A 21,943-nucleotide genomic window follows, 5' to 3' on the forward strand; every position below is an offset into this window, starting at 1 on the left:
TGGCCTCCCCTCAGCTTTTCCCTGGGCTCTGGGCTCAGGGCTGTGTGGTGATGTCAGTCCAGGGACTGTGACATCACTGAGTGGAGACAGTCAGAGAAGGGGGCTGCCAGGGCCCTCCCGAGGGAACTGGCCCTGGGCCCAGACCAGATGGAGGACCCCGAGAAGAACAGGGCAGGTAGAGGCCTGAGGCCAGGGCTGGGGAAGGGGGTGGGAGCTGACAGGGAGGGTCGGCTCTGGCCCAGAGCCGGCCATGAGAGCAGCCCCTGTGGGGATGGCTGCAGTCCCGTTTGGTGCCCGGGAGCCATCCTTGGTGTGTGACCCTGAGCCGGCGCTCTCCCCTTGGGATGGAATTGTGGCCGCGTGGGTTGGGTGGAGGCTGAGTGAGGATCAGCGTCCCCTTCTCCCTCCCCGAGATTGTTGTTCTTCGCTGTGGCCCTCAGGCGTGGCAGGACAGACCCCCAACCCCCAGGCCTGCATGGGCACGGTGGGTGCCCGGCCTTCACATCCCTGCTTCCCTCCAGGCCCCGGCCTTGTCTGGCTTCCCTCGGGCACCCCTTGGGGTTCGGAGCACCCCAGGAGAGGCCAGGCTCTTCTTCTTGATGACGAACGGGTGCTGCGCCCCGACTGAGTGGTGACTGCCTCCAGGGAGTGGTCTGCGCCCTCAGAAGCGGCTGAGTCTTGGGGTGGTGGCTCTTGTTTGTAGGGGCAGGGGGAGCTAGGTACCCGCCCTGTACCCATGGACCGTGGCCCAGGGTGGCAGCCCTGCCTGTCCTCTGACTGCACTCCTGCTGCTGTGAAGGCCTCAGGCACAGGCAGTGACCGTCGGGGCCACTCCTGAGGTGGGGGACACGGGCTGGGGGCCACTGTGGGCAGCAGGTGTGCAGGCAGCGCTCCCGTTTTGCATTGGGCTGCCCTCCACCTGCTGCAGGTCACTGCCCCCCACTGAGGCTGAGGCAAGGCTCCGCGGGGTGGGCGTGTGCCCGGGCGAGGCTCTGCTGGGCGGGGCGGTGCCCAGGGCAGGGGCTTCTCCATCCATGTCAGGCTTAGGGCATGTGTGGCTGGGCTGTCCCTCTGCTGTCCGCCCGTGACCCCCTCACAGGGGCTGTCGTGAGGTGCTTGGAGGCGTGATCCAGCCCTGTGTGCAGGGAGTGTGAAGTGTGAAGTGGACACCCGTGCCACTCCTGTCACCGGAGGAGGCTGCTGCCCGCCCCGGACTCCATCTGCAAAGTCGGGTGTGCATCTGTGTGGCTTCCTGGCCCTAGTGCTCAGCTCTGCAGGGCACAGTGGGGTTTGCTCTAGGCTGGGCACAGGGAAGCCGGTGCTTGTCCAGGGACTCAGAGAGAAAGCAGCAGCCCCAGCCTGCCTGGGCTGCAACACCCAAGACCACTGTATCAGAACAGACACCAGTGGGGCAGCCTGCTTGGTGGCCGGGTGGAGCGGGGTCGGCACACAGCCTGGGCCGGCCTTCACCCCAGCTCCCAACAGTGTTGCGTCCCTGAGTGCAAGGCCTGCCCCTTTCTCATCCTCCTGATTCCAGGTCATGGGGCAGGGGTGCCGGGAGCCCCTATGGGAGCCAGGACCTGAGAGGTGACAGTCACCACTGAGACGAGGGGCCGGGGGTCACATAGGGAGGCTCCCAGGGGATGCCAGGAGCAGTGGGGCCTTAGACCCAGCAGGGCCGTGCCCATGTTGGAGGCTCTGGGGGATGGGGCTTGTCATCTGCAGCTGGGATGGGGATTGGTGAAAAGCCGGAACACACAGAGCTGAGTCAAGATCAGACAGCGTGGTGGCAGCGCCTGTGGTCCCAGCTACTCGGGAGGCTGAGGCCGGGGAATCGCTTGAACTCGGGAGGCGGAGGTTGCAGTGAGCTGAGAGTGTGCCACTGCACTCCAGCCTGGGCGATGGAGCTAGATTCTGTCTCAAAAACAGAAAACCATGGGTCCTAACCCTCTAGGCCGCTCTATACTCAGACCCGGCAGCTGTGGCTGCGGCACAGGCGCTCACCCTGCGGCCTCAGCTGTTTCAGTGGTTGGTGTTGACCCTCCACGGAGGGGCTGAGTGGGGCGTGTTCAGTCCCATCTGGGTGGCCTGAGTGTTGGGGATAGGAGACTTTTTGTTTTTGTTTTTTTGATTTTGAGACAGAGTCTCACTCTGTCACCCAGGCTGGAGTGCATTGGTGCGATCTCGGCTCACTGCAAGCTCCGCCTCCCGGGTTCACGCCATTCTCCTGCCTCACCCTCCCGAGTAGCTGGGACTACAGGTGCCCGCCACCATGCCCGGCTAATTTTTTTGTATTTTAGTAGAGACGGGGTTTCACCATGTTAGCCAGGATGGTCTCGATCTCCTGATCTCGTGATCTGCCCACCTCGGCCTCCCAAAGTGCTGGGATTACAGGTGTGAGCCACCGCGCCCGGCCATCACTCATGGTTTCTTAGCAGAAGAAACTGACCATGCTAGCGGCTCACCTGGAAGAGAGAAGGAGGGAGAAGGTGGGGGATTCTGCAGAGGGAAGGCTGGTGGTGGCGCCCGCCTTCGACGGCCGTGTCCTGATGCTGTGTGGCTTAAACGGTGCCACCCGGAGATTGGTGGGTGGGATTGGGCCTCTGGGTGCCCCCAGCTGTGGGAGCGGGTGAGGCAGGGATGGCTAGAAAGAAAAGCAACCTGGACGCAGGTCACACCTCCCTCCCCACCTCCCAGCCCCACAGGCTCGAGGCCACTGTGTCAGGAGGGATAGCCTAGATGGAGAGCAGGCGAGTGGTCCCACGCCCAGGAGGGGGCCTTGCCCAGCCTGGAGGCTGCAAGGTTGAGAAGCAGTGTGTGCCCGGGAGGTCACGTGGGCACCACAGACGGAAGTGGAGCCGGGGGAGAGATGTCCTGGGATGCACCAGGCGCTCGTGCAAACCAAGTGGTGAGCAGAGAGCAGCCTGAAAGAGAAGGGGGGCTGCCCCGAGCGGCTTGGGTGGCCGGGCATGTGGGAGACCTTGGGTTTGCTATTAGGAGGGACAATGAACGCAGACGCCTCCGTCTCCACTTTGTGTCCATCCTCACTGAGGGAGCCGAGCAGATGCCTTTGCCCCTGCAGGTCCCCCATGTCCCCTCACCCGGGGCACGCTCCACAAGCCAGGCCCCTTTCACAGCTCACCACACAGGCAGAGACTGGAGGGTGCTCAGGACCCTGAGTGACTGCAGATGTGGGCACAGAGGGCCTCTGAGGGTGTCTGGTTGCATCTCAGCAGCTACCGGATCTCGCATGGAGACACCCCGGGGTGGGTGCCCAGTGGGTGCTGTGTGTGGCGCTTCCACTGGTGAGGGCCCCCTGGGGCTCTGGGGTACACAGCAGAGCCAGCCTTTTGTCACCACGTGCTGCCCCTGTGTGCAGGGAGAGGTTGGAGGCACGCGCCCGTCTTGTCTGGAAGCCAGGTGTTGGGACGCGTCCTGACAACGGCCCTGCCCACTTCCTGACGGGGCACCTGAGGGTCGTCGGTGGCTGAGGAAGGGGCTCCTCCCGAGCAGGTCCGGAGGCCGCGGAAGCACAGCGCAGCCTCATGGGGGCAACGTCCCCAGGCACCTGCCTGCCCTGCCTGGAATTGAGGGGCGATTGGGACTCCCACTGCCTCTGCCAAAGCCTGTGCCCCTGATGTCTGTCCAGAACACGGCTTCCTCCTTGGCGGTTCCCAGAGGCCGCTGGGCCTCACTTGGTCCTTTGTGGGCACCGAGTGTGTATGTTGGGGGAACAAGGAGCCTGGCCGGGCCGTCCTGCAGGGCTCAGCAGTGGGGACCGTGGGGTTGGTGCTCCAGGGCGGGAGAGCTGCCCGGCTCCTGCCAGGTGTCGAGAGGGCCTCAGCTCTCCCAGGCACTGTCTCCCCTCCCAGGGCCGCAGCAGCTGGTGTTGAGTGTGGGTATGAGCTTTGGCTCCGGGTCCTGAGTGTGCCCCGCTACGTGGCTTCCTGGTCTGCATCTCTGTCCTCTCCCAGGGAGAGGTGATTTTTGTGTTAATAACTGAGGTGTGACTCTCGGGCTGTACCCGCTAGCTGTGTAACTCACACAGCTCAGTGCCTTTAGCTCTTCACGAGGCCGTGGCTCCATCCGTGCTGTCTAATAGAGGATACTTTCATCCTCACGGCGAGAAGGGATGGATTTGTTTTCCTCGTGAAGTCGGTGGCATTTGCTTTTCAGGTTCTGCTTGGTGGCCTCCAGCCTCTTGTCCTCAGCGAGGGTTTTGGCGGCTCCCTCTCCGAGGTCTGAGTGTCCCCACTCGCTTGTCTGGAAAGCGGCCGGAGCTCTGGGGCTCGCAGTGAGGGTGGGCGTGATGTCTTTTCCTGACGTGGCGTTGGGGTGTCTCAGCTGCCTGGACACCTGCCTGTGCAGGGTAGCACAGACCCTGTAGGCAGCGGCTCGGCCCCCAGCACCAGCCCCGCCTCTGATGCTCGGCCCCCAGCACCCGCCCCCCTTTTAATGCCATACTGGGTCCTCTAGCACCGGTCCTACCTTTAATGCCACCCTGGGTCCCCACACCCCTGGCTACACATTACGGCTCCCACGACCCTTGTTTGGGTCCACGGTTCTCCAGCAGGACTCTCAGAACTGGGGAGTGAGACTTTGTTCCCTGCTGTTGTAAAGGGCATAACCTGGGAGAAGCCAGGCGGACAGAAGTCCCCACCCATGTCCAGGGCCCCATGTAGGGGTCTGGAGCTCCCCTGTCCTCCCTAAGTGCCAGTCCTGACCCTCCCACAGCCGAGTGTCTGTGTCAGCACAGGGACTTGTAGGAAGAAAAGGCGTCCTGCTGCTTAGGAGATAGGTACATCCGGGACCTGGGGCCTTCTGTCCCTCAGCCCACGGGAAGACCCCCTGGACGGCGCCTGCCCCTTCTTCGCTCCCCACCCCGCTTCTGCATGCACTCCCCCGAGATGGCCCCATGTCCTGCTGCTTTCTGGCAGGGGAGACCTGAGGCCTGTGTCTCCAGGACGCTGCCTCTCGGGCAGTCTCTAGCCCTAGTCGAGAAAGGCAGGCAGTGTGGCGCGAGCAGGCCGGCCTCGGGTGGGGGTGCCTCCTGGGCAGTGTCCCCTCGGGATGTTTGCTGTGCCGGATCTCACAGCCGGCTCTGACGGGGTCTGCGCGTGTGTGTCTGTGTGCTGGCATGTGGTTTTGCTTTCTTGCAGGATGGAAAATCTAACAGTAGGCGGGGGATGGTGGCTAACAACTGTGATCCCAGCACTTTGGGAGGCTGAGGCGGGCGGATCACTTGAGGTCGGGAGTTCGAGACCAGCCTGGCCAACGTGGCAAAACCTTGTCTCTACCGAAAATACAAAAAATTAGCCAGGCGTGGTGGTACATGCCTGTAATCACAGCTTACCGGGGAGGCTGAGGCAGGAGAATCACTTGAAACCGGGAGGCGGAGGCTGCAGTGAGCCGAGATCGCACCACTGCACTCCAGCCTGGGTGACAGAGCAAGACTCTGTCTCAAAACAGAACAAAACAAAATGCAGGCACAGACATTTCAGTGCCCTCTTCCTGTGGACGCCCCTTCCTGTGGACGCCCCTTCCTGTGGACGCCCCCTTCCTGTGGGTGCCGCGAGGGTTTCCAGAAGAAGGAGAGTGTACCCGTGCTGTCGACTCATCCAGGTGTGGGCAGGTGTGCGGCGGGGCACGGGCAAGGGGGAGGCGCTGGGCTCCAGTTTCTCTCCTGTGGCTGCATCACTCCTCGATGGTGGTCCTCTGCACAAGTCCCCCTGTCCACCCCGTTGGCAGCCGCAGTGGAAGGACAGATGGGTGGACGGGCTGTGACCGGGACAGCCCAATGTGACCCCAGCCCCGGCTGTCACGGTTGCAGCAATCTCGCTGCCGGGGCTGCTCCCTGTGGCTCTCGTGGCTGTGGAGGGGCGTGGATGGGGCGGTCCCTGCGGTCAGAACCTGGCCGTGTCGGGTTGAGGACTTGAGCCCGGCTCAGCCATCAGAGCCGCTGCTCGTTCCCCCACACAGAGGCGTTGGATGGGGCTGCCTTGGGTGTCCCTCTTGACTGGGGTGCACGCGTCACCCCGATTCTCCAGCCCATGCTGAGGAGCCTCGCGGGCAGCGCCCAGCAGTCTATACTCCAGGCCATTGCTGTCCATTTCCCCAGCAGGCCCTGCTGGTGGGGGATCCCAGGACAGTGGAGCCTGGGAGGGCCCCAGCGTTGGCCGTGAGGTGTGGAGGTGCTCTCTGGAACTAGGGGTGCCCCGAAGCAGGACGGCGCCCAGTCCCTGTGCTGGCAGAGATGAGCTGCGGTGGGGGCGGGGGCTGCGTCTCACGGATCCCTCTCCCAGGGCACTCGAGGAGATTCCTCCCCCAAAACGCCGAGGAAGGAAGTTAAATTTTAATGTGGGTCTGGTTTAGAGAAACTAGGTTAGCCATGCGTGGGTGTTTCTGGATGTTTGGGCAGTAAAGAGAGTTGGTAACTCAAGAAATCTGCTGACCACTAAGCAGGGGTGAGGGGTACTGACTGCCGTCCCTTCTTCAGCTGCGGTCACTCGGTCACATCAGTGTCTCCGGCCACTTCCCTCGTGTCCAGCATCAACACAGCGCTGCAGCTGTGACTCAGTCCAGTGGAGAAAACTCACATCCAAAACTAAACCAAGAGTCAGCCAAAAAATGCAAATTAAAAGCACACCCCAGCCAGGCGCAGTGGCTCACGCCTGGAATCCCAGCACTTTGGGAGGCTGAGGCGGGTGGATCACGAGGTGAGGAGTTCAAGACCATCCTGGCCAAGATGGTGAAACCCTGTGTCTACTAAAATACAAAAATTAGCCCGACATGGTGGCGGGCGCCTGTAGTCCCAGCTACTCAGGCAGCTGAGGCAGAGAATTGCACGAACCTGGGAGGCGGAGGTTGCAGTGAGCCAAGATCGTGCCACTGTGCTCCAGCCTGGAGCCGAGATCGTGCCACTGCGCTCCAGCCTGGGCAAAAGAGTGAGACTCCGTCTAAAAAAGAAAAAGGCACATCCCCAGCATGGCTGTGCACAGGAGTGGGGTCACCACAGCTCACGCCTATAATCCCAGCACTTTGGGAGGCCGAGGAGGGAAGCTTGAGCCCAGGAGTTTGAGACCAGCCTAGCCTGGGCAACATGGCAAGATCCCATCTCCTTTCTTTTTTTTTTTTTTTTTTCTTTGAGACGGAGTCTTCGCTTCTGTCGACCCAGAGCTGGGAGTGGCAGGTTGGCCAGTCTCAGCTCACAGTGGCAAAGCTCCGCCTTCCCGGGCCATTCTCCTGCCTCAGCCTCGCGAGTAGCTGGGACTACAGGCGCCGCCACCTCGCCCGGCTAGTTTTTTGTATTTTTAGTAGAGACGGGGTTTCACCGTGTTAGCCAGGATGGTCTCGATCTCCTGACCTCGTGATCCGCCCGTCTCGGCCTCCCAAAGTGCTGGGATTACAGGCTTGAGCCACCGTGCCCGGCCAAGATCCCATCTCTTAAAAAAAAAAAAAACAAAAAATGCCAGACATGGGGGTCCATGCCTGTGGTCCCAGCTACTCGGGAGGCTGAGGCAAGATTGCTTGAGTCTGGGAGACAAGTCACAGTGAGCTGAGATCGTACCACTGTGCTCCAGCCTGGGTGCCAGAGCCATACCCTGTCTGAAACCAAAATCCAATGCGCACAGAAGAGTTGGGGTGGGTGTGTAGAAGTCAGACCCTCGGGAGCGGCAGGTCGAGTGTAACTCGGTGCAGCCACCGTGGAGATGGCCTGGCGGCTCCTCAAAGACACACACGGAGCTCCCATCCGATCCAGCAACCCACGGCCACACAGAAGCCCGTGCGCAAATACAGCAGCGGACTCCAGCAGCCGGACGGTGGCCACAGCCCAGGTGGCCATCAGCAGAGGAGGAGACGTAGTGCGGCCCTCCATGCACTGGAACACAACCCAGCTACGAAAGGAAGAAGCTCTGACTCGGGCCACAGCGTGGATGCACCTCGAGGACGCCAGGCTCAACGAGAGACGCCAGACACAGAAGGACACGCCATACGTCGTCCCATTTCTATGAAATGTCCAGGGCAGGCCCATCCACAGAGACAGGGAGTAGCATGGTGCTTTATTATGAATTTTTCATGAAAATAAAATACACAATCCTCTCTTGTGAGTTTATTATAGCCCATTGATTTTTTATTTTTTTTATTTTTTTTGAAATGGATTCTCGCTCTGTCGCCCAAGCTCTACCTCCCGGGTTCACGGTGTTCTCCTGGCTCAACCTCCCAAGTAACTGGGACTACAGGTGCCTACCACCATGCCCGGCTAATTTTTTTGTATTTTTAGTAGAGACAGAGTTTTACTGTGTTAGCCAGGATAGTCTCGATCTCCTGACCTTGTGATCCTCCCAAAGTGCTGGGATGACAGGCGTGAGCCACCGCGCCCGGCCTGTTTTCTTTGTTTGAGGCAGTGTCTCACTCTGTCACCCAGACTGGAGTGCAGTGGTGCGATCTTGGCTCACTACAACCTCTGCCTCCCAGGTTCAAGCAATTCTCCTGCCCCAGCCTCCTGAGTAGCTGGAATTAACAGGCATGTGCCACCACGCCCAGCTAATTTTTGTATTTTTAGTACAGATGGGGTTTCACCATGTTGGCCAAGCTGGTCTCAAACTCCTGACCTCAAGTGATCCCCACACCTTAGCCTCCCAAAATGCTGGGATTGCAAGTGTGAGCCCGTGCCCAGCCTCTACAAATTTTTTTTTTTTTTTTGAGACGGAGTCTCGCTCTGTCGCCCAGGCTGGAGTGCAGTGGCCGGATCTCAGCTGACTGCAAGCTCTGCCTCCCGGGTTCACGCCATTCTCCTGCCTCCGCCTCCCGAGTAGCTGGGACTACAGGCGCCCGCCCCCTTGCCCGGCTAATTTTTTTTTTTTTTGTATTTTAGTATAGACGGGGTTTCCCCAATGTTAGCCAGGATGGTCTCGGATCCTTCCTGACCTCGTGGATCCGCCCGGTCTCAGGCCCTCCAAAGTGCTGGGGATTAACAGGCGTTGAGGCCACCGCGTTGAGACAGAATCATTTTGCTCTGTTGCCCAGGTTGGAGTGCAGTGGCACGATCTTGGCTCACTAAAACCTCCACCTCCCTGGTTCATGCCATTCTCCTGCCTCAGCTTCCCAAGTAGCTGGGATTACAGGTGCCTGCCACCACACCCAGCTAATTTCTGTATTTTTAGTAGAGTTGGGGTTTCACCAGGTTGGTCAGGCTGGTCTTGAACTCCTGGATCAGGTGATCCCAAAATGCTGGGCCTTGGCCTCCCAAACTGCTGGGATTATAGGCATGAGCCACCGCGCCTAGCCTACAAAAAAATGTTTAAAAATTAGCTGGGCGTGGTGGTGTGTGCCTGTAGTTCCAGCTACTCTGGAGGCTGAGGTGGGAGGATGGCTTGAGCCCAGGAGGTCGAGGCTGCAGCAAGCTGTGATTGCGCCATGGTACTCCAGCCTGGGTGACAGATTGAGACCCTGTGTCAAAAAAAAAAACAACACCCAAGTTCAAGGTGAAAAGCATGAAGTGCTGCTGGATAGGCATCAGCCAGCATTCAGACGATCTAGCCAAGATCACTGATGGAGGTGGCGACACTAAGCAGACTTTCAGTGTAGAAGCAGCAGCCGTCTGCCGGAAGAAGATGTCACCCAGAACTTCCTTCGTGTGGGAGAAGCGGTTCCCTGGCGTCCAAGGAGAGGCCCACCCTCTTCACCCTCTTGTTAGAGGCTAGTGCAGCTGGTGACTTTAAGGTGACCCCAGGGCTTTTTACCATTGCACAAATCCTAGGGCCTGTGAGAATTATGCTAAATCTATTCTGGGCTTTGTAAATAGAACAACAGTGCCTGGGTGAAAGCACATCTGTTTAGCACCTGGCTTATGGAATATTTGGAGCCCACTCTTGAGACCTATTGCTCAAGAAAAATTTCTTTCAAAATATGACTGCTCACGGACAGTGCACCTGGTCACCCAAGAGCCCTGGTGGAGACGCACAAGATCAGTGTTTCCGGCCGGGTGTGGTGGCTCACGCCTGGAATCCCAGCACTTTGGGAGGCCGAGGCGGGCGGATCCCGAGGTCAGGAGATCGAGACCATCCTGACTAACACAGTGAAACCCCGTCTCTACTAAAACTACAAAAAATTAGCCGGGCACGGTGGCGGGCGCCTGTAGTCCCAGCTACTCGGGAGGCTGAGGCAGGAGAATGGCGGGAACCCGGGAGGCGGAGCTTGCAGTGAGCCGAGACCGCGCCACTGCACTCCAGCCTGGACGAAAGAGCGAGACTCTGTCTAAAGAAAAAAGTAAAAGATTAGTGTTTCCATCCCTGCTAGTACAACATCCAGCCTGTAGCCTGTGGATCAAGGAATGAATGACTTGGAAATCAAGATGACTCCTTGACATGTCATTCATTCATTTATGAATGACACGGTGTCGCTCTGTCACCCAGGCTGGAGTGCAGTGGCACGATCTCGGCTCACTGCATCCTCCGCCTCCCGGGCTGAAGCAGTTGTCCTCCCTCAGCCTCCCGAGTAGCTCAGGCTATAGGCATGTGCCACCACGCCCAGCTAATTTTTATATTTTTTTGTGGGGGGGGGGCGTTTCGCCATGTTCCCCAGGCTGGTCTTGAACTCCTCAGTTCAAAGCAGTCTGCCCACCTCAGCCTCCCAAAGTGCTGGGACTACAGGCATGAGCCACAGTGCCTGGCCAAGTCTCACTGTTTTTGAGGCAAGGTCTGACTGTGTCGCCCAGACTGCAGTGGAGAAGCAGAATCACAGCTCACTATAGCTTCTACCTCCCAGGCTCAAGCGATCCTCTCACCTCAGCCTCCTAAGTAGCTAGGACTACAGGTGTGCACCACCATGCCTGGCTAATTTTGATTTTATTTTTGTAGAGATAGGGGGTCTCCCTGTGTTGCCCAGGCTGGTCTTGAACTCCTGGCCTCAAGCAGTCATCTTGGGTCAGCCTCCCAAAGTATTGGGGTTACAGGCAGTAGCCACCACACCCACCCACAACTCTCATTATTGAGAAGTACATTTGTAAGACTCTGGGTGCCTGTAGGTGCCGTGGAGCGCAATCACTCTGATGGAGCTGGGGAAATTGAGTAAATTGAAACCCCCGGAAAGGATTTGCTGTTCTAGAGGCCATGCAGGACACGTGTGATCCATGGGAGGAGGTCAAATGGCAGGATTCGTGGAAGTTTGGAGGAAGTTGATCTCAGGCCTGAAGGATCACTGTGAGGGTTCAGGACTTCCGTGGCGGAGGAACTGCAGAGGTTTTAGAAGCAGCAAGACAGCTAGAATGAGAGGAACTTGGAGATGTGACTGCACTGCTGCCGTCTCACAAGAAACGTTCACATGTGAGGAGTTGCCTCTTTTTTTTTTTGAGACGGAGTCTTGCTCTGTCGCCCAGGCTGGAGTGCAGTGGTACGATCTCGGCTCCCTGCCAGCTCCACCTCCCGGGTTCACGCCATTCTCCTGCCTCAGCCTCCTGAGTAGCCGGGACTACAGGCGCCCGGCACCGCACCTGGCTAATTTTTTGTATTTTTAGTAGAGACGGGGTTTCACCATGTTGGTCAGCCAGGTCTCAATTTCCTGACCTCGTGATCTGCCCGCCTCGGCTTCCCGAAGTGTTGGGATTCCAGGCGTGAGCCACCGCGCCCAGCCGAGGCATTGCCTCTTGAGGGTGAGCAGGGGAGTTGTTTCAGCTGCTCTCTAGTCCTGGTGAAGGTTCTGTGAACCTGGTGGAAATGAGGACAGAGGACTTGGAATAGCTCGGAACCTCAGTTGACAAAGCCGCGGCTGGGTTGAGAGGACCAACTGCAGTTTTGAAAGATGTTCTGCTGGCCGGGCGCGGTGGCTCAAGCCTGTAATCCCAGCACTTTGGGAGGCCGAGACGGGCGGATCACGAGGTCAGGAGATCGAGACCATCCTGGCTAACACGGTGAAACCCCGTCTCTACTAAAAAATACAAGAAACTAGCCGGGCGAGGTGGCGGGCACGTGTAGTCCCAGCTACTCGGGAGGCTGAGGCAGGAGAATGGCGTGAACCGGGAGGCGGAGCTTGTAGTGAGCTGAGATCCGGCCACTGCACTCCAGCCTGGGCGACAGAGCGAGACTCTGTGTCAAAAAAAAAAGAAAGATGTTCTGCTGTGGGTAATAAATGCTATCAGACAGCATCACGCCCCACAAAGAAATCTTTGATGAAAGGAAGAGTCGGTCGCTGCGGCCAACTTTTTTGTGGTCATAGTTTAAGAAGTTGCCCCCGCCTCCAGCAGCCGCTGCCCCGATGAGTCAGCCGGCGTCTACGTCAAGGCAAGACCCTCCTCCCGGGAGATTAGGGCGCACTCACAGTTCTGACGATCATTACCATTGTTTAGCAGTAAAGTATTTTTATTTCTCTATCATTTAGTTAAGATGGGGTCTCCCTGTATCACCCGGACTGGAGTGCAGTGGTGCGATCATGGCTCCCTGCAGCCTCCGCCTCCTGGGCTCAAGTGATCCTGCCGCCTCAGTCTCCCGACTAGCTGGTACCACAGGCTTGCGGCACCACGCCCCGCTTAATTAAAGTGTGTCCGTTCACAGTATACCACGGTATACCACGGTATGCTGTGAACGTAACTTTTGTGTGCACCAGGAAACGAAAACATTTGAGTGACTATTGCAGTGCAGAACCCCAAGGCACGCTTGCGACCACCTCAGGGCGTTTCTCGTATCAGAATACGGTTGCCATGTGCAGTGGGGCAGTGCTTGTGACGCTGGTGCCTTTGTTTCTGTTGTGGCTTATTCAGCTGGGACTTCCTGTCCTAACATTTTCGGCGATGGCCGTGCACCTGTGGCCCCTCCTCACCTGTGTCCCTCAGGCCCCGCTATACCCTCCTCAGCTCTGCTCTGCACTGAAGGAGCTGGGTCGGACCCACCCTGGCATCGTCACAGCCCCGAGTGGTGTCCAGCCTGCCCCTCTCCACCAGTGGCTGCTGGAGAACGACCCGAGCCTGGGTCAGGCCGTGGGGGTTCCTGCAGCAGCTCACGGCTCGCCAGGGCCTCCTGCCCTCCGGTCCACTCTCCCCACTTTCAGTGTCCCCCGGCCGCCATGGGCAGGGGCAGCTCTGTGGCTTCTGTGTCGCTGCCTCAGGCCTGCCTGCTGTCATCTGCCTCCCTCCCTTTCTCAGAGCAGCCCTGGGCCTGGAGATGGGGACTGTTGTGTGGCCCCTCTGCGTCTGGGGGTGGGACTGCCCCGGCTTCAGGATCCTCAGGGCCTCTCCCTGGGATTGGCAGTCACGCCCTCCTGGCAGTACGTCCTCCCACCTGTGCCACCCACCCACCCATCTCGCTTCACAGAAAGGCCCCTGAGCCCTACCTACCCTGTTAGTCTCCAGGCAGCCACGCCAAGACCTCTGGCCTCTGATGTCACGTGGCGTGTGCTTCCCAGCTGGGTTCCGGGCAGGAACAGTGCTTGTCATGTCCCGGCCTTCAGAGCTCCTTCCATCCCAGCAGCCCCCTGGCTGCGTCCTCTGTGGCCTCCGCCCTGTGTCCTCGCCGGCGCTCACCTGTGCCTCTGTTTCTCCGCAGCTGTGAGCCGTGAGCTTTGAGGCGGTGGGACCTGTCAGCAGAATGTCTCCTGCCCCCGAGAGCCACCCCGAGGCCACTGAGATGAGCACTGCGGCCTGGCCGGCCCGAGTGCCTGCGTCTCAGTAGCCGGGAGCCGCGGGCCCACGCCCGCCCCGCCAGCCGCGGTGATGTTCTAGCCACAGAGGAGCCAAGACCTCAGGTTTCCAGAGACTTGGGATTTGCACGGCAGCAGAGTCACCGTGGAGAGGCCAGGGTATCACAAACTTATGGATTTTGACAAGAAAGGAGGGAAAGGGGAGACAGAGGAGGGCCGGAGAATGTCCAAGGCCGGCGGGGGCCGGAGCAGCCACGGCATCCGGAGCTCGGGGACCAGCTCGGGGGTCCTGATGGTGGGCCCCAACTTCCGCGTCGGCAAGAAGATCGGCTGCGGCAACTTCGGGGAGCTCCGCCTAGGTGAGGCCCTGCTCGTGGTGGATGGGGCGGGAGGCTGCTGGCAGGGCCGCACGGGGTCACCGGAGCCTCCGGCAGGGCGGCACGGGGTTACTGGATCCTCCGGCGGGGCCACCCCGGGTCATGGGAGCCTCTGGCGGGGCGGCACGGGGTCACCGGAGCCTCCGGCAGGGCCGCCCCGGGTCACTGGCGTGCGTTGAATCGTCGGTCCATCGTGGTACGAGTGCTACTTCCCTTTGAGAAAGCTCTGTGGGGAGAGTGGGTTTCTGGTCCTGTCACCTTTTCGGGAAACAGTTCTGTTGGGAGGCAGGTGGCCCAGAGCAGGCCAGGCCAGGCCATGCCGCAAGGACCCCGAGTATTAAATCATGAATGACTTTCAGAGTATTAAGTCATGAATGACTTCTACAGCCCGTGTCCATGCTGGGCAAAGCCCTGGCCTTAACCGCAGGCGCCAGCACGGAGCCAGCGTCGGGTGACTGGAGTGACTGTTCTGTGGTGATGACGCTGCTGTGTGCCACTCCCAGCTTCACCATGTAAAAGGCCATGCCTGGCCCACCTGGCTCCATCCCTTCTGCTCACACTGACCTCTCCCGGGTTGCGATCTGATTGGCCGGGCAGGCGTGAGGAGCAGGGGCAAGGACTGAGCCTCTTACTGGCCAGGGGCGCCTTCTCTGGGGTGAGGGTGCCTGAAGATGACCACCAGGCCTGGGGGAGCTCTGAGCACGTTTGGGGCCAGTCGCAGTTCGTGATTAGCTGTGCCAGGGAGCTGGATCATCCCCAGAAATATTAAATTCATTCCTGGTGCTGCTGGGCGTACGGCAAACGCCTGAGCTCCTGCGGGAGGGCATTTGGCGTCTGTGGCTGGGGTTGTCCGGGAGACCCAAGTGCACCCCCAGTCAATGTCTGTCGTGGTGGGAGTAGGGGTCTCTGGGAAAGAGCGCAGGATGGGCAGGTCCGGGAGGCTGCGGCAGTGGATCAGCCTCACGTGAGCACCCGCGGCAGGCAGTGCTGGAATCCGGCCCCTCGGCCCAATGAGGTTGTCAGACGAGGGAAACTGAGGCCCAGGCAGTGGGCATGTTGTGGCTGCACTTTCAAGAGCGGCCGCCCAGGGGTGCAGGAGCATGGGCTGTAGCCACCTGGACCCCAGGCATGTTTTGTGACCCCGCTTCCCACCTCCTGCCTCAGTTTACCCACCTGTTAAATAGGGATGAATGGTAGTTGCCACTCTTCAGAAGTGGGTTTAGCAGGCAGTTATGTGGCAGAAGTGTGTGTCCCGAGTCAAGCAGCTTCTCCCAGGCGAGGGCAGCTATCGGGGTCACTGTTGGCTGCTTCAGTGTTCCCATTGGCTGCACCCAGGGTCCCAGGAGGCCCATTTGAGACCCCATCCCGAACCCGATTCCACCCCAGCCCTTGGGGAGGCTGCTGGGATTCCACCCTTTTGCGCAGAGGCTGGGCTTGGGCCACAAAGCCTCACTGCCTGTCTGACGGCCTGTGGGTCGGGAGGCCCCGGGCTCCGTTTCTCAGCCAAGAGACTGAGCTTTTCCCGACAGTAGCTGTGGCCTCCCAACCCTGTGTGTGCGTGCACTCAGGCACACGTGCAGACACATGCAGATGTGTACACACATGCCCACACACGTACATGTGCACACTAAAGCACACGCACACAGGCACGCACAGCCACAACCGTGTGTACACGGGCACACAGGCACATCTGCACACACACACCTGGCACAGCCCTGTGACCTGCAGCCTGCGGGATATGGCTTTTGGGAACCCAGATGACTGTGTGGGTCCTGTCCTTGGGCGGCAGTTGCAGGCTGCTGAACAGTGCAGGTCCCCGTAGGCAGGTGAGAGGTGAGAGTGACATATGGGTGATGCCAGCTTGCCAGCCTTTTTTTTTTTTTTTTTTTTTTGAGACGGAGTCTCGCTCTGTCGCTCAGGCTGAAGTGCAGTGGTGCAATCTCAGCTCACTGCAAGCTCCGCCTCCCGGGTTCACGCCATTCTTCTGCCTCAGCCTCCCGAGTAGCTGGGACTACAGGCGCCCGCCACCTCGCCCGGCTAGTTTTTTTGTATTTTAGTAGAGAAGGGGTTTCCCCCTGTTAGCCAGGATGGTCTCGATCTCCTGACCCCATGATCTGCCCGCCTCGGCCTCCCAAAGTGCTGGGATGACAGGCGTGAGCCACCGCGCCCGGCCTGGTGACGCCAGCTTTTGCTGAGTTGTGGTTTGCGCTCTCTTCAGCCTGGTGTCTTGGGCGTTGTGTGCTTCGCTGGCAGCCGCACGTCGTGGTTTCTCGGGTGCCGGGAGGCTGTCCATCGGAAGGTGCACCACCCCTTCTTCTCCTCCTCAGTGCAGGACGCTTGGCTGTTTCCGGCTTTGGGCCCTTCTGAATAGAACTAACTGCCCAAATAAAACTGAAGAGCACTGGGCGTCTTGAGCACTCCACGTCCCCAGCACTCAGAACTGTCGGTGGCTTTGGTGTTGAGCCTGTTGTAGACTCAGGTTGTTGAATATTGTTCTGTTGTTTAGAATGTGTCATTTTTTTCTGTGTTTAAGGTTTTTATCTTTGATTTAAAATTTTGACTACGTTCTGTTTTTATCCTGCTTAGGATCCATTGTCTTGGATCTCTATGTTGATACTTTTTCAAATTAACTTTGGAAAAGTGTGAGCCATTATTTCATGAAACGTTTTTCCATCTCAGCTTTGCTTTGTTTTGTTTTTTTAGATGGAGTTTCACTCTTGTTGCCCAGGCTGGAGGGCAATGGCACAATCTCGGCTCACTGCAACCTCCGCCTCCTGGGTTCAAGCCATTCTCCTGCCTCAGGCTCCCAAGTAGCTGGGATTACAGGCATGCGCCACCATGCCCAGCTAATTTTTTCTTTTTTCTTTTTCTTTTTTATTCCCAGATAAGAGTCTTCCTCTGTCGCCCAGGCTGGAGTGCAGCGGCATAATCTTGGCTCACTGTAACCTCTGCCTCCCGGGTTCAAGCCATTCTTCTGGCTTAGCCTCCTGAGTAGCTGGGATTACAGGCGTCTACCACCACGCCCAGCTAATTTTTATATTTTTAGTAGAGACAGGGATCTCACCATGTTGGCCAGGCTGGTCTCGATCTCCTGACCTCGTGATCCGCCCACCTTGGCCTCCCAAAGTGCTGGGATTACAGGCGTGAGCCACCGCACCCGGCCATTTTTTCTATTTTTAGTAGACATGGGTTTCACTATGTTGGACAGCTGGTCTCGAACGCCTGACCTCAGGTGATCCACCTGCCTTGGCCTCCCAAAGTGGTGTTACACACGTGAGCTACTACACCTGGCCTGCTTTGTGTTTTTGAGGCAGAGTCTTGCTCTGCCCAGGCTGGAGGGCAATGGCACAATCTCAGCTCACTGCAACCTCCACCTCCTGGGTTCAAGCAATTCTCCTGCCTCAGCTTCCCAAGTAGCTGGGATTACAGGCGTGCCCCACCACACGCAGCTAATTTTTTGTATTTTTAGTAGAGACGGGGTTTCACCGTGTTGGCCAGGCTGGTCTCGAACTCCTGACCTCAGGTGATCCGCCTACCTCGGCCTCTGAAAGTGCTGGGATTACAGGCGTGAACCACCACACCCGGCTGACCCTGGAAGTTTTGGACCGGCCCAGCCTTGCTCTCATTCTTGGGTTCTGGTTCTGCGTGTGACGCGAGTGCTTGGCGCTGTCCGCAGGTCCCTCGGCCCTGGCGGTTTTCCCTCAGTCTCTGTGTTCTCCTGGTGTCAGGCTGTGCGGCTGCTGCTGCTTGCTGTAAGTTTACTCTTTTTCTACAGCCTCCAACCCTGGAAGTCCATGTGGTGAATCTTTGATTGCTTAGTGGCATTTTTCAGTTCCGTATGATTCTCCATTCGATCTCAGCTGAGATTTCCCATGTGTGCACTGATTTTGGCCATCTTTTCCTTTACATCTTTGAACATGTTTGTGCTGTTTCTTAGTCCATTTTGTGCTGCTATAACAGAATGCCACAGACTGGGTCATTTATTTTTATTTTTTATTATTTTTGAGACGGAGTCTTGCTCTGTTGCCCAGGCTGGAGTACAGTGGTACGATCTTGGCTCACCACAACCTCCGCCTCCTGGGTTCAAGTGATTCTCCTGCCTCAGCCTCCCGAGTAGCTGGGAATACAGGCACACACCACCATTCCCAGCTAATTTTTGTATTTTTAGTAGAGATGGGGTTTCACTGTGTTGGCCAGGCTGATCTGGAACTCCTGACCTCGTGATCCGCCTGCCTCGGCCTCCCAAAGTGCTGGGATTACAGGTGTGAGCCACTGCACCTGACTGGGTCATTTACAGTGAACAGAAGTTGACGGACTCACTGTTCTGGAGGCTGGCAATCTTCAGATTGAGGGTGGCGTCTGGCAAGGACCTTCTTGCTGTGTCATCCCGTGGTGGAAGGCAGGAGGGCAAGGACCGGAGGGGGCTGGATTTGCCCTTTAATCAGGAGCCTGCTCCCATGCTGATGGCATTCATCCATCCACCAGGGCAGTGACCCAGCCCCAACAGTGCTGGATTGGGGACCCAGTTCCCAACACGTGACCCTTGGGGGGTGCATCAAAGACATAGCACTGTGTGGAATGTTGTCTTTGTTGCTGCTGACTTTCTCCCTTGTCACGGTCACACCCCCTTCATTCACCTGTGGGACAGCCTCAGTGGGTGTGGCCGTGGTGTGTACCATGAGGTGTGGGGGGTGCGGTCTCCCAGCTTGAGCGCTGGGTTTGTCCCTGTGGCTCACCTTGTTTCTGTCAGGGTTGGTTTCAGTGTTACTGGGGCAGGGCTGAGGGTAAACATGAGTGACTCCAAGGCCAGGAAGCCCTGCGCCAAGCTGTGGACCTTTTGGGTTCTCAGCTGAAGTCAGAGAATCCAGGGAGGACCCCGCACTCCGGCCGTTGGAGGTGTGGCATCCTCCCGCCTGTGTGTCCCCCGGAACCTCCTGAGCCTCTCTGGAGCTGTTCTCTGCCAGGCCCCATGGGGTCTCCTGCCCTCTGTGTGCACCACGAGTACTGCCGGAGAAGGCCCCTTCGGCTTTCAGAGCCCAGAACCCCGGACCTCTTCCAGGAGTCTGCAGATCCACAGGCCTCAGATGCTGCCACACCCGCCCAACGCACACCCAGGTCTCTGAAATGCCGTCTGCACACAGCGGTGGGGGTCAGGCAAAGGTTTCTTCCACAGTGCAGAGTGGAAGAGCCGGGAAAGACCCCATCACCATCAGAGTCATCAGCTTCAAAGGTCTGCTCCTCAAGACACTGCCAAACGCATGAGGCCAGCCAGGCTGGGGAAGACCGAGCATCCCCGCAAGTGTCAGGGAGCCACAGCTGGATGATACATCGACAGACAGCGGAGGGATGGCGCAGCACACAGGCGAGGGCTCGGCCTCCTCAGTTGGGGTAGCGCACCTCAGCCCTTGGTGGTGGTCAGCATGTGGCCGACACTTTGCCAGAGAAGGGGCAACTGCCCGCAGGAAGAGCTGCACAGCTGTGTTCACCGAACTCCGCTCTGGAGAGGCAGAACTGGAGACACCAGGGCGTGCTGCAAGGGTGAATGGGCACGCCAAACCCCATCCTCCCCGTGAGCCGTGGCGCAGCACCAGGCAGGCACACGCCGCGTGCTACGGCGAGGAGCCCACCGCAGTGGCAGCCTCTTGAGCGGGGAAGGGGGGATGGCTGAGGGGCAGGGCGCTCTCCCTCTCAACAGGACCGGGCTGGTACAGGAGCGGGCAGCTGCCAGCGCTCGCCAGACAGGACTTTGGAGACTCGGGCATCCCACTGTGAATCCCACCTCCAAAGAGCAGCACAGGAAGGAAAACCGCAGACGCTGGACCGAACCTGCAGCTGCAAGATTCAGGGGGCAGTGTCCTGTGCTCTAAAACTTCCAAACCTGGGGCAGTGTCCTGAGCTCTAAAACTTCCAAACCTGGGGCAGTGTCCTGAGCTCTAAAACTTCCAAATCTGGGGCAGTGTCCTGAGCTCTAAAACTTCGAAATCTGGCCAGGCGCAGTGGCTCACGCCTCTAAATCCCAGCACTTCAGGAAGCCGAGGCAGGCGGATCACCTGAGGTCAGGATTTCGAGACCAGCCTGGCCTACATGGCGAAACCCCATCTCTAGTGAAAATACAAAAATTAGCCAGGTTGATGGTGCCTGTCTGTAATCCAGCTACTCAGGAGGCTGAGGCAGGAGAATCGCTTGAACCCAGGAGGCAGAGGTTACAGGGAGCCGTAATCATGCCACTGCACTCCAGCCTGAGCAACAGAATGAGGCTCCATCTCAAAAAGGAAAAAACTTTGAAGTTCCTCTAAAAATAAGATGGACCGGTGGATGGTAGCTGTGAGGATGGACCATGTGGCAGGTTTAGTTCTGGGGCCTCGGCGGTGAGTGTTGGGTGTTCGGGGCACGGCTCCTATTGTTTTATGAGGAGAATTTCCTAATAACATGTTACACTGGGGAAAACATAGGAGGGGAGCCCATTTGTTCTGAAAACGCAGGGACCAGCCCTGGTTCCCCGCTCAGGACTGGAGGGAGGCGTCTGGTCATTACTGGTCCTTATGATCCTGCCCCCTCAAGATGCCACATTCTTGAGGCTGTTTAGGGAAATTGACAAGCTGATTGGAACCTGTGCCAAAATAGAGCCCAGGTAGTGCTGCGGACGGGGCAATGCCGGAAGGGGCCCAGCAGTTCCCATGCTGCAGGGCACATCCAGGTTGGGGCACTAGTCGGGGGAAGAGGCTCTCAGGGCCCAGGTGGGACGCCAGCCTCAGACTGTGAGGTCATGACCGTGTGCAGCTCGGCCACCAGGCTTTGCATCCACCTTAGCAGGGTTTCCAAACTCGTTGTCTCCACGGCCACCCTGCCAGTCCAGCTGCAGCAGGGCGGGAGGAAGTGGAGCCTTCTTTCTTTTTTTTCTTTCTTTCTTTTTTTGAGACAGTTTCGCTCTTGTTGCCCAGGCTGGAGTGCAGTGGCAGGATCTCAGCTCACCACAACCTCCACCTCCCGGGTTCAAGTGCTTCTCCTGCCTCAGCCTCCCTAGTAGCTGGGACTACAGGCATGCACCACCACACCCAGCTGATTTTGTATTTTCAGTAGAGACGGGGTCTCTCCATGTTGGTCAGGCTGGTCTCGAACTCCCGACCTCAGGTGATCTGCCCTCCTTGGCCTCCCAAAGTGCTGGGATTAAAGGTGTGAGCTACCACCCCCGGCCACGGAGGCCTCTTTCTGCAGTGTATGCTGCTCAGGCAAAGGCAGCCGACTGCAGACCCAACACGATGACCCAGCCCAACAGTGCCTGAGAAATGGGGCTGCCCCATATGGTGCCCTGTCATGCCGCGGGACAGGTCGCCCAGCAGACGGTAGGTGTGGCCCCAGTGCCTTCCTGGGCTGGAGCCACATGGGTGCCGGACACATTCGTGCCTGTTGTCTGGCTCAGCTGCCGTGGGGAGCCCTCCAGGGCCATGTGCCATGTGTGCCTGCAAGGATCCAACCTGTTCACCGCTGGTCTCAGCCCTCAGGTGCTGAACCACCACAATGGGTGGGGCCATGCCCCCTCCCAGGCCGGCTTCCACAGTTGCCCCTGCAGAGCTCCCCTGTGTTAAGGGCTGGCCTCCTCCTTCCTCAGGGGGTGTAACAGGTAAAAAGCTGCACCCTGGGCAGTATAGGGGCTCCCGCCTGTCATCGCAGCCCTGTGGGAGGCTGAGGCAGGCCGATCACTTGAGCTCACGAGTTCAAGACCAGCTGGGTAACTTGGAGAAACCCCGTCTCTACTAAAAATACAAAAATTAGTTGGGTGTGGTGGTGCGCACCTGTAGTCCCAGCTACTTGGGAGGCTGAGGTGGGAGGATGGCTTGAGCCCAGGAGACAGGCTGCAGTGAACTGCAATCTCGCCTCTTCACTCCAGCCTGGGGAACAGAGCGAGACTGTCTCAAAAAAAAAAAAAAAAAAAAAAA

General features: G+C 58.4%; 2 protein-coding genes across 2 annotated transcripts in view; one reads left to right on the forward strand and one right to left on the reverse strand.

The window, feature by feature from the left end:
• Positions 1–82: 82 nt before the first annotated feature.
• Positions 83–21,943, forward strand: part of CSNK1G2 (casein kinase 1 gamma 2) — a 25,296-nt gene continuing 3,435 nt past the window's right edge. Inside the window, exons 1-3 of the mRNA XM_017874904.1 lie at positions 83–175; positions 13,536–13,988; positions 19,066–19,262. Of these exons, the coding sequence (XP_017730393.1) occupies positions 13,802–13,988; positions 19,066–19,262 (384 nt within the window). The 5' untranslated portion in view covers positions 83–175; positions 13,536–13,801. The remainder of the gene's footprint in view (positions 176–13,535; positions 13,989–19,065; positions 19,263–21,943) is intronic.
• On the reverse strand, positions 5,636–9,354 carry LOC108531453 (putative uncharacterized protein FLJ38264; the record flags this gene model as incomplete). The annotated part of the gene is made up of 3 exons (XM_017874903.1): positions 5,636–6,696; positions 7,094–7,117; positions 9,292–9,354. Coding segments are annotated over 3 exons (210 nt in total), but the record flags the coding sequence as incomplete, so codon positions are not given.

Source organism: Rhinopithecus bieti, unplaced genomic scaffold (assembly GCF_001698545.2).
Source record: "Rhinopithecus bieti isolate Rb0 unplaced genomic scaffold, ASM169854v2 scaffold_9769, whole genome shotgun sequence".
Lineage (NCBI taxonomy): Eukaryota > Metazoa > Chordata > Mammalia > Primates > Cercopithecidae > Rhinopithecus > Rhinopithecus bieti.